The sequence below is a fragment of the Bombyx mori genome, chromosome 20 (assembly GCF_030269925.1).
Source record: "Bombyx mori chromosome 20, ASM3026992v2".
Lineage (NCBI taxonomy): Eukaryota > Metazoa > Arthropoda > Insecta > Lepidoptera > Bombycidae > Bombyx > Bombyx mori.
Window position 1 is genome coordinate 6,792,362 of NC_085126.1, and position 12,190 is coordinate 6,804,551.

Below are 12,190 nucleotides of genomic sequence, written 5' to 3' on the forward strand. Positions count from 1 at the left end.
AAAACTGTGACACGAGAATTTTATATATTAGATGATGATGATTATTATAATTATTATTTAAAAATTAGAAAAGAAAGCTACATTAAGGTGTTAGTTGTTTTTAATTCCTATTTATTGATTCCTTATTAGTCATTGTATGAATTTGTAATTATATAGTAAATTAAATATTAAATTTATTTGAAGTCAATTTAAAAAAAATATCGAAGGAAAATTAACAAAATAATGATGTTAATGTATCTGATAAGTGTTCCTTATCTCAATTTAATCCGCTGTTTTGGATTGGGTGCAAATATCGTTCAAATATATCGCTATATACAAACAGACATGCACATATATGTATGTATACATATGCCCATAAATAGACGAAAAACACAGGTGAGTTCTGAGCACATCATTATATTAGGATAGGATCATCTTTACCATAAAATAAAACGAATGAGTAATTGTTTTAATAATTTTTATTATTACAAAAATTGTACATTGTACAAAAAACATATTAGAACAAGAAACAAAATCAAATATAAGAACAGATTGGTAAAATAAAATTTATTCATTAATGAGATTTATGCAAAAATCTTAACTGTTGTTTTTAAATTATTTAACAATTTAACATTTTAAAAAATCATACCCAAATTTTATTTCAATAATGTAATAAACATTTTGTTCCTGACTGTACTACGTGTTACGCTTACCGCTCTCACGAGAAAACACTGAAAATCATTAGCACTCACCGTCCCCAAATTTCCAAGTCATAAGTGAATCCTCGGCCCGGTGCGTTTCTGAACTCAAAACTCACAAACTCGAAGCCTACGCCGCCCCTGGAAATCTGGACAGTTGGAGACTGTGATCCCACTTGCGTAGCCCGGACTGCGTTAATACGGGTGCCGGGGGGTGCAAAGAGACCATAAAAGTGAAGCCACGACGGGTCGGTTGCCATACGAGAGAATCTCGAGCTGAAAAGACGGTTCGTACATTACATCTACATCCACGGAAAAGGAGGGCTCTGAAGTGAGAGGATCCCATCATTAAAGTCGTCGTGGCCTAAAATATAAGACGTCCGGTGCATTCGTGTTGAACGATGCACCGGTGTTCGAATCCCGCAGGCGGGTACCAATTTTTCTAATGAAATACGTAATCAACAAATGTTCACGATTGACTTCCACGGTGAAGGAATAAAAATCATGTAACAAAAATCAAACCCGCAAAATTATAATTTGTGTAATTACTGGTGGTAGGACGTCTTGTGAGGCCGCACGGGTAGGTGCCTATTTCTGCCGTGAAGCAGTAATGCGTTTCGGTTTGAATGGTGGGGCAGCCGCTGTAACTATACTTGAGACTTTAGAACTTATATCTCAAGGTGGGAGGTGCATTTACGTTATAGATGTCTATGGGCTCCAGTAACCACTGAACACCAGGTGGGCTGTGAGCTCGTTCACCCACATAAGCAATAAAAAAATAAAAATAAAAGCAATGTGCTTCAGTTGACTTAGTCTCCGGATTTAATATAAGTTCTTCTTCTCCTTTCTTCTTCTTTGAAGAAGAAATTAAAGAAGGAAGGCAATTAAATGGTCTTGTAAGAACTTAAATGCTACGCAGGGTTTGAAGAAAGCATTCATGAAGTCAAAATCAAAATAAATTCCTGGTCTAAAATGAGTGAAAAGCTTTATTCATTTATCACAGACTACTTTTCATTCATGTAGATCATATTTTTTGAACTGGCAATGTAATCCAAACCCTAGTTTTAGTTCTAAGACCCTATGTATCAGCTAAGTTTCAATGGGTTATTTATTGTGTGTTGTGAATAAATATTATTATTTTCCAACTTTTGAACTGTTTGAACTGTTGAACTTTGTTATCAAGAACGCTTACAATATAGTCTGTAACCACTTTGAATTTATATCTATTATTTTTTTCCTACCTAATCGTTGCTAGTCTAAGGGACTATTCCGACAACGTGTGGACGGTTAGGTGGAGCTCACAGCATTCAACCTGAAAGAGCTTGCTAACACTAGCACTAGCAAGAGCAGTGCTTTTTATTTATTTATTGCTTAGATGGGTGGACGAGCTTACAGCCCACCTGGTGTTAAGTGGTTACTGGAGCCCATGGACATCTACAGCGTAAATGCGCCACCCACCTTGAGATATAAGTTCTAAGATCTCAGTATAATTACAACGGCTGCCCCACCTTTCAAACCGAAACGCATTACTGATTGACGGCAGAAATAGGCAGGGCGGTGGTACCTACCCGCGCGGACTCACAAGAGGTCCTACCACCAGCTTAGGTGAATCTACTACCGGATCAGAATCACAAGCCGCTGAGGAGATCCGGCGAGAAACTCAGTGGGCTATATCTATGGGTGTTGCTATAAACGGACAGCCTTTTCAATCTATTGATGGCTGGATTGCACTCGGAATCAAGCACGGTCTACCTTGACCGAAACTATGACACTAACCTACGCAGCAGCCTGTCCTGGGGACCAATAAACCCGACGCTCAGATTAGATCTGCTACCGGATTTAACATCTGCACCACTAGCCGCCACCACGGCTACAGCAGCGAACGCGAACACAACACAGAGCTTCATCTGCAAACACAAAAGAAATCGTCACCATAATTTGAAGCAGCCGTGGATCTCAGCCTGGTCTACTAAATCTCTCCTGTCCGATTTACTTGAGGCGCCAAAACACCACCCCCAAGTTTCCGGTATCCTGTGTGACATTGTCCCACCATAAAAATAAATGTACCACATAATTTCATGTTCACCCTGACGGGCCACATGCGGTCATGTGACCACGAAAACTGTTAAGTATTAGAAATGTGGGCAACAATATAAAATAATGACAATAAAATAGCTAAAAAACTACTCTACGAGGCGCGAAAATCGAACTAAATACTAAATAGAGAACAGGTATTGTTACCCGTGAACTTTTAACAATTACGAATGGTATGACAATCCCACACATTGTTACGAAACTGTTATTTTTCTATACTTAATATTATAAAGAGGAAAGATTTGTTTGTTTGTTTGTATTGAATAGGCTCCGAAACTACTGAACCGATTTAAAAAATTATTTCACTGTTGGAAAGCTACGCTATCCCCGGGTGACATTTTTTTTTTTTTTTTCCACAGGAGAAAATCGCCGGATCCCCACCCGCGCGGCAGGTGGGGTATGTGGGAGTTGAACCTCACTAAAAACTCCTGCCGCTCACAACCGGCGCCCTACCTCGGACCGGGCCGGAGCCCAGTCGGGGCTATTGAAACGGCGGGACAGGGTTGACGCAGAGCACATTACATCCATCCCACCGTCCCACGGACGCCGGACCGGTGGCCGCCAGCGACACGAGCACCGGTTCCCTCGTTCAGCGGGCCGAGAGCCCGCTTTGATGGCGCCGCGTTACACCTTCCCCCAGAGCGGTCAGGAGAACGCGGTCTACCATCACCCGGCTTCCTATTGCGGGTGAGCGTGCAGAGCACGCCACCCCACGTCTGGGTCCCTCCCTGCACAAAACGGGTGGGACCCCTAGCTCTTAGGGGGCCAGGTCACGGATACGACCCCGGTCCCGACCCCCTGCTCGGCGGCGGCGGGTTTCTGCGTAGTGAGGAGAGCTTTCCCTCACTCGCCCCGCCGCCTCTTTCTGCGAGATGGTGCACTCGCAGAAGTCGAGCATAGCCTTCCATGACTCATCGCTGCCAAGCATCGACGCCATGACGCCAGGCAGCGATAAGTCAGGTCCTATCTTTGCGACCAGGACACGGCGCTGCACCTCCCAAGCGGGGCAGACAGCGAGCGTATGCTCCGCCGTGTCCAGGTCGTGTCCACAATGGTGACACCTCGTCGTCGGCTCAGCCCCTATCCGGCGCAGGTACTTCCCGAAGCATCCGTGCCCGGTCAGCACCTGCACCAGACGAAAGGTGAGACGTCCTTCGCCACGATTCACCCAGTCATCAAAGACCGGGTAAACCGCCTCGACGGTCCGTAGCCCCCACGTGGGGTTGGCCAATCGCCTCGACCACGACTCGAGCACGGACCGCCGAGAATGGGCCTTCCGCGCCCGCAGCTCACTTTCGGGGAGACGCGCCACGCCCCGAGCACGAATGCGCCACCGATGCGCTGCGCCACCGATAGTCGGCAGCGAGCGACTCCGCCTCCAGCTCCCATGGCGGCGTCCCCGCCAAAACACACGCCGCCTCGAAGGAGACGGTGCGATATCCGCGAATGACCCTGATGGCAACGGTGCGCTGCGGCCGGCGCAGGAACCGAGCCATAGTGGCCCGGTTGCGTGGCTCAGCCCACACAGGTGCACCGTACAGGGCCATCGATCGCACCACCCCCGCGTAGAGGCGGCGCACAACCTGATCCGGTCCCCCAATATTCGGGAGCAGCCGGCTCAAAGAACCGGCTGTCCCCATCAATCGGGGGACCAGCTCCGCAAAGTGAGCACGAAAAGCCCACCGGCTGTCCAACACGAGGCCGAGGTACTTCAACTGCACCCCGACCCCTATCCGAACGCCTCCAACCACGATGTGGGTTTCAACGGGTGGCGCCCCCCGCAGCCCGTGAAACCACAGAGCCTCGGATTTATTGAGCGCCACGTCGAGACCCAGCCTCCTTATCCTTCCGACGACGAGGGCCACTCCCGCTGTGGCGAGACGGGCAGACTCCCTATAATCATCCCCCCGGGCCACGACCAACGTGTCGTCCGCGTAACAAATAACGCGGAGGCCCGGGAGGAGGGCGCCCCTCAGCACCCAGCCGTACCCGATATTCCACAAGAGGGGGCCGAGAACCGACCCCTGCGGAACACCACGCACGACCGGAAAACGATGAAGGGTCCCACCGTACCCGGTACATACGACCGACCTGGCCCCCAAATAGGACCCAACCAGCCGGCGGAGGTAGAGGGGCACTCCATGCCTCTCCAGTGCCCCCCCTATCACGGTCCAGGGCAGAGTGTTAAATGCGTTGGCGATGTCAAGAGACACCGCCAGCGCCACCCCACCCCGAATCCCCGGGTGACATAGGCTATATTTATTATATTTTCAAAAAAAATTTGTTATCCTTACAGAAACTCTAATAATGTAACCCAATGTGTAACAAACATTACCTAAAATTCTTAAATCGCGAGCGCTACTTCCCAAGCGAAGCCGGGGCGGTCCGCTAGTACAAAAATAAAAGGACAGTGTTTTTTTTTTTTTTAACACAAAATTTTTCCATTTAACATTTTAATTAAGGCTCAGCTGTGGTGAGTTAATAATTAAAATACTTTACGGTTTTTCGCACTCACTATCACATTTCAGCTTAATATTGTGATTCCTAACCCTTAACTACATCAGTAGAAAACCAGGTGTAATCCCTTGCGGTGGGTCAAGACAGACCTAAATTCCACTGCCGGGCTGAAGTCGCGACTTCAACTAGATCCCGACACAGGAAAGAGATGAATATATATCTAAGATGTCCTATTCAAGCACAGCTCCCGTTGTGAAAGTGTTAATGCAAACACATACCGAGAGCATTTATTCATTACACTAGCGACCCGCCCTCGCTTCGCTTCGGAAACTGTAATGATTTCTCCACTATTTAATGGATGTTATTATACATGTAAACCTTCCTCTTCAATCATTCTATCTATTAAAAAAACCGCATCAAAATTAGTTGCATAGTTTTAAAGATTTAAGCATACATAGGGATATAGGGACAGAGAAAGCGACTTTGTTTTATACTATGTATTGATTACAAATTCTTTGTAGTCATGTTGCAGTCACATTAAATGTTTTGAATAGTTTGGCTCCTTGTTTAATTGTACTCATTCGTCTATGATAGAGACAGTTTAAATGATACTGGTCGCTAGGAGCCCGCACCGGTCATTGTGGTCAATATCAAAGCAGGTCTGTATCCAGTAACATGCTCTGCGTCAACCCTGTCCCGCCGTCTCAATGGTCGCAAGTGACGTAAAAAAAGAAAAAAAAACTACAGTAAGTTTCTCACCTCGTTAACAAAAACTGGCTTGAAGCTCTGACTCTATCGAAAGAACAAATGTGATACTTAAACAAATTTAGACACGTTCGGTTTTATACTCAACATGGTTGATAAGATATTGCCTTTTTTTTTTGTTTATTTGTATCATATTCGAGAAACGGTATGAAAAGCGATTGCTTCATTTCAAAAAATTTTACGACTATAATTTGGTCGTCTGCTATATAACAAAACTTTAGAAAGTGCTAGAGTTTCAATACTGATTTTCTACATGAAGGAATGAATCTTTAAATATAAAAATGAATTGCTGTTCGTTAGTCTCGCTAAAACTCGAGAACGGCTGGACCGATTTGGCTAATTTTTGTCTTGAATTATTTGTGGAAGTCCAGAGAAGGTTTAAAAGGTGAAAAAATATGAAAATGCTCGGAATTATATAAAAACAAACAAATTTTGTTTTTCCTTTGATGTGTGTAGGACGAATTCCCTTTGTTTTTTTTTTTTAAGTTTTATTTTATACAAAAATTTAGGTCTTTATTTCTCGATTGAGGCACTACGAAGTCTGCTGGGTTAGCTAGTTCTAAAATATTTTTGTAACCTTTAACAGAGCGTTTAAGTCAACTTTTAGTTTACAGAATTTAAGTCAACTTTTAGGTTACACCTACTAGGTGGGGTTGGCACAAATCATTTTTCTCTTCTATCAGCCGTCATCTCAACACTCACTCCTCTCTCTCTCTCATATCGTCATTCACAAACCCCATCCATGTCTTCTTCGGTCGACCTCTTCCCCCTCTACCTTGCATAACCATTTCCATACATCTCCTAGTCACATGCATCTTCTCGCTGCGCATCACACGTCTGTACCACGCTAACCATCCGCTCTTTATTTTGTTAATTACCAGGGCTACCTTTCTATAAAGGATTTTTTGTGAAGCACCACGTCTTCAATTTATTTCTAAACTATTCACCAGATTGTCATCAAGCTTGGTGTCTTTAATGAAGTTGAAATCATTGACAGACAACGTGGGTATAATTTCAACTAATTAATGTATTTCATGCCTATAGCAACAGTCATTGAGGAGTATGACCAGGTTTCACGATTACATTTTCGATACCTGAATAAAATATAATTACTTAGCATATCACACTTTCAAAATAATCTTAATATCCAAAACGATTAGAATCTTGATTCGAAGAAAGGAAAACGTATATTATCATAATTAAGGTTTTTTTATCACTGATCTCATTTCTTCGTAAAGAAACCAAAGTTCGAATCAAGAAAGATTCATAGATAAATTAAAATTAAGCAATTTCGTCGGGGTTTTTTTTCGTGACCTAATTTTTAATTTGTTGCTTAGATGGGTGGATCATCTCACGGTCCATCTGGTGCTAAGTGGTTACCGGAACCGGTTTAGATATGAGAACTAGAAATAAAACACCTGCTCCGACTGCGCACGGAATGTTTTGCTGAAACTATGATTTTGCTGCCTTATGGTTTTTAATTTATTTATTTTTTATTGCTTAGATGGGTGGACGAGCTCACAGCCCACCTGGTGTTAAGTGGTTACTGGAGCCCATAGACATCTACAACGTAAATGCGCCACCCACCTTGAGATTTAAGTTCTAAGGTCTCAAGTATAGTTACAACGGCTGCCCCACCCTTCAAACCGAAACGCATTACTGCTTCACGGCAGAAATAGGCAGGGTGGTGGTACCCACCCGCGAGGACTCACAAGAGGTCCTACCACCAGTAATTACGCAAATTATAATTTTGCGGGTTTGATTTTTATTACACGATGTTATTCCTTCACCGTGGAAGTCAATCGTGAACAATTGTTAAGTACGTATTTCATTAGAAAAATTGGTACCCGCCTGAGATTCGAACACCGGTGCATCGTTCAACACGAATGCACCGGACACCTTATCCGTTTGGCCACGACGACTTCAAAATTATTATTAATTTATATCTTTGTTCGTATTGATTAGACAGTATGAACACGAGCTGCGTGCCTCCCTCTTGAAAAATGACGAACTTCCCATACAGTATTATAACATCTCTCTTGGTTTTGGGTATTTAAAAAAAAAGCCTATGTTCATTTACGTATTTAATATTTACTTCGGTTTTGCGAGTCGTAGGCATGATTATAACTACTTTTACGGTTTTCGTTCGTGACAAAAAAAAAACTGTAAAGTGTAAAACGTCATATTATGCTTAAGGACAATAAAAAACGCAAGATTAATACGTAAAATCAGTTTTAATTATGTCATTTATTTATTTAAGAATTGCCAACAGGGTTTACAGTAAGACATAAAATAACATTGACATGTATAGAGCAATTGATAACTGCAACTCTAATTAGAGGCAATTACAGCATGCATTACATTAATATATCAACAGAGACTTAACAATAATAATAATAATAAAAAAAAACAAAAGAAAGACAACAAGGACAGTAATACCCGAGTACTCAGACCAAGGCTGGGGCTGAGGTTCAACAACAACTTTTTATAATTTTGTTCCTGAATATTGGAAGGGAATCGACAAATATGTCAAGGTTTTCAGCTTTACTGACTAGATTATTGTAAAGGTTAGTTAGGCGAGGAGCAGGTGAGTGCTTGCCTAAATGGGTTCTGCTAAATCATCATAAATTTATTTGTAATCAGAAGCGAGTATATAAAATTTCGTGATCGACTTTGAAAAAGGCAGACTTTCGCACAATTCTTACTTCAAGACAGTTTGATTCCGAAAAATCCTTCGTTGGTGGATGCTAGTAATTAATATAAGAGGCGTTTGCCACCAAATTTTGCTGTTTGCAGTCTCAGAAACTTATTCTCTGCATTGATGAATCATTTACTCAATTAGAGGATATTCCAAAATACCTGTATGTCCAATTAAAATTTCAATTCAACTCAAATGCACCAAGGAATAAATCAAATTCAAAATAGAGTAGTCTTAAAAATCTCACAGAAGCTCCGCTCGTGACCGAGTTAAAAACTGGTAATGCAGTAATGCGTCTACTTGCTTCGTTTTTCTGGACGATAACGACTTGCCCACATCAAAAATTTACAAATATCAGATAAATAGACAGATCAGTGTAAGTGTCGTCCATGGGTCCAGACTATAAACTCTTGTTTTGAACTTATCACACGCTCAGTCTTAGTTAATATATTTTGTACATATCTCTGTAGGTGTTAGTACATTAGAGCACTACTTAGTCTTTTATCATTCTTCTTTTTTTTTCTCCACCTTATCCCAGTAGGTGGCACAGCTAATTTTTCTCTTTCATTCTCTTCTATCAGCCGTCATCTCAACACTTACTCCTCTTTCTCTCATATTGTCATTCACACACTCCATTCATGTCTTCTTCGGTCGACCTCTTCCCCCTCTACCTTGCACTACCATTTCCATACATCTCCTATTCACATGCATCTTCTCTTTACGCATGTCCATACCACGCTAACCGTTAAGTCATTTATTATTAGTCATTTATCATTAACAAAATAAATAATAATACAAACAAAGTTTATTTTCTTAAAGAATAATTTTATTATACATAAAAATTTGAAATGCTCTATCTGATAATAACATCTCGCAAGAAAATATTAGTATATACATAGATTTAACGGTACGAAGTTTGTAGATTAACCTCGATTTCGTATGGCTAAACTGTACACATGAACTTAGACCTAAATGTTATTGTTATTTTCTTTACATTGTGTTCTTAACGTCCCCAAATTTCCACCCTGTAGTTCAATCCCCTGCCGGCTGCGTTCGTAATGTCAAAAGCGGCAAAGGTGGAACCGAGTCCGCCGTGAGTAAGCCTGATCGAACCGGACTGTGATGCCCCAACTTCTCTAGCGCGTATGGCGTTGATGCGAGTACCGGTAGGCGCAAACAAAGTCAATGGGTGAGCCCACGATGACACCATAGAAGCACGGACGAAATTCTCACTAAAAAAAATTTGAAATACTATTATTAGTCCTATTTTTATTGCTTAGATGGGTGGACGAGCTCACAGGCCACCTGGTGTTAAGTGGTTACTGGAGTCCATAGACATCGGCCCATAGGCGCTAGGATCGGGTGCTACATGGGCTAGAGGCGCCTTTGCAAACACTAGTATGTAATAATAAAGGATTAATTAGTTAGCTCATAACAAATCCGGTGTCACCAGCGCTCGACAGCGGTGACCAAAGAACAATGATGTAAGTCAAGTCTTAGGACCAATTATTACACGACACTTTCACATGTCAACCTGATCAACTTACAACCCAGAGAGCGTAAACGAATTGAAGAACTTAACGATGATCTTTTCGTTTTTTATGTGACTAATTAAAATTAAAAGTACTCTTACGTTTTTAACTCAGTTTTTTTATATATAATATTTCTGACATTTCGAATACTGTACGTATTTTCGTGGCACAACTATCGTGTTCTTCGTCGACACTTGAATATTGCGCTAACTGGACAATATAATTTCAGCTAATAAATAAAATAATAATAATAAGCCTTTTATTCCATGCAAATTAGTAGGTTGCGTACATATTTTAAATATAAAGAAGAAGAGAAGAAAAGAAAAAAAGAAAAAGAACCTTCACCTTCACTTGAGCTAATAAATAATACAGTGCTTATACAATACGCAAAGTTAAACCGTAAAAGTATTTTTAATTATAGCTACCACTAACGAGAACTGAAATTTTTTTTTTAACATAATTACAAGTACAAACCTTCGCAAAAGTCTATCTTGGTTTCCGATAACCCCTAGGTTCAAGGTAGATCTCCTAAAGGAATCGAAATCTTCCTTTTCAACGGCTGACACCGCTGCGACGACAACCAACAGGAGCAGTAGTGTAGATTTCATCTGTTGATATAATAACAGAACTAAATTATTTATAGTGACGTGTTGGGAAAACGAGATATGGAGGACGCGCTATAACCACGAGTTGTATGATGTTTACAAAGATCCTAACATCATAACAACTATAAAGATTGGACGCCTACGATGGGCGGGACATGTGGTTCGAATGGAGAGTACCAGAATGCCAAGACAATTGCTCTATGGCAAACCAGAGGGCCGCAGAAGTCGTGGCAGACCCAAACTTCGATGGTTGGATGGCGTGGAGCGCGACCTCAAAAATATCGGCGTCAAGAACTGGAAGGAGAAAGCCCTGAACAGAGCAGTCTGGAGAGACATACTGGACCAGGCTAAGGCCCACCCTGGGCTGTAAGGCCTAAGATGATGATGATGATGATGTTGGATTGATGAATTGTGGGAATGAGTTGCTCGCTTCGGGCGAATTTCAATATTGCAATAATTGTTACGTTATAATACCTCTAGTAAAAATGAAAATTGAAAAAAATTATCTAATATTTAAAAAAAAAAACATGCCCGCTGAGTTTCTTGCCGGTTCTTCTCAGGACGGAGGCTAGTTTTTGTGAATTGGTGTTAGTTCTTTTTGACGTTCAACAAGTATATACTTAACTGCTTCAGAATAATGTTTTATTGTTAATATTATATTTATTAGAAATTCTGACGATAGAATAAAAGAATGTACTGCGACTTTGTAGGACACATTATTATTTACAAAAAGTGTCGCGAGAGTATATGTCTAACTATTATAGCTATGCTGCAATAAGTGTTCTTTTATTTTAAAAAATAAAACAACCTCAAATATCGTTGAAATTTTTGTTAAAGACCTGAGCGGAGCCGGAGCGGACCGCTTGTAGATAATAGCTTTAGTTACTAATAATGTTTCTTACCTTGAAGCTTTGATTCGGTTCTCAGGTGTGAGTGACACTTTGCTCAATTCTGAGACGTTATTTTATACTCGTGTTACTGATTAGATATTGTTTTTGGATATAATCGAATCACATAACGATCATACTTCGATTACGATATGGAACACTTTTTTTTTCAGAACACCGAAATTCTCACACATTATCATCTGTACTCAGCGATTTATAATTGATATTTCATAACTTTGAGGGTTACTTTAGTAATCCATCCATATATATAAAAATGAATTGCTGCTCGTTAGTCTCGCTAAAACTCGAGAACGGCTGGACCGATTTGGTCTAATTTTGGTCTTGAATTGTTTGTGGAAGTCCAGGGAAGGTTTAAAAGGTAAATAAATTTAAAAATGCTCGGAATTAAATAAAAATAACAATTTTGTTTTTCCTTTGATGTGTCCCCCGTCGGACGGATTCCTTTTGTTTGTTT

The 12,190-nt window shown here is 41.2% G+C and overlaps 3 protein-coding genes across 6 annotated transcripts in view; 1 reads left to right on the forward strand and 2 right to left on the reverse strand.

The window, feature by feature from the left end:
- LOC101739587 (calbindin-32) overlaps positions 1–12,190 on the forward strand; it is a 198,297-nt gene that overhangs the window by 155,384 nt on the left and 30,723 nt on the right. The gene's annotated exons all lie outside the window — the stretch shown is intronic.
- On the reverse strand, positions 441–6,105 carry LOC101739301 (uncharacterized). The gene is made up of 3 exons (XM_038018149.2): positions 5,988–6,105; positions 2,454–2,584; positions 441–953 (listed from the first exon to the last, which is right to left on the reverse strand). The coding sequence occupies exons 2-3, from the start codon at positions 2,582–2,584 to the stop codon at positions 728–730; spliced, it is 357 nt and encodes a 118-aa protein (XP_037874077.1). The 5' UTR covers positions 5,988–6,105; the 3' UTR covers positions 441–727.
- LOC101739447 (uncharacterized) lies at positions 9,496–12,129 on the reverse strand. Its single transcript, XM_004925277.5, has 3 exons — positions 11,731–12,129; positions 10,698–10,831; positions 9,496–9,923 (listed from the first exon to the last, which is right to left on the reverse strand). Exons 2-3 carry the CDS (start codon positions 10,829–10,831, stop codon positions 9,695–9,697), a joined length of 363 nt encoding a protein of 120 aa, XP_004925334.1. The 5' UTR covers positions 11,731–12,129; the 3' UTR covers positions 9,496–9,694.

Coding starts and splice junctions, on each gene's coding strand:
- LOC101739301 (XM_038018149.2), bottom strand. CDS start 2,584: ATGAAGCTCTGTGTTGTGTTCGCGTTCGCTGCTGTAGCCGTGGTGGCG. Junction 954..2,453: donor CAGGACAGGCTGCTGCGTAG/GTTAGTGTCATA, acceptor CCGTCTTTTCAG/CTCGAGATTCTCTCGTATGG.
- LOC101739447 (XM_004925277.5), bottom strand. CDS start 10,831: ATGAAATCTACACTACTGCTCCTGTTGGTTGTCGTCGCAGCGGTGTCA. Junction 9,924..10,697: donor CAAGATAGACTTTTGCGAAG/GTTTGTACTTGT, acceptor AATTTTTTTTAG/TGAGAATTTCGTCCGTGCTT.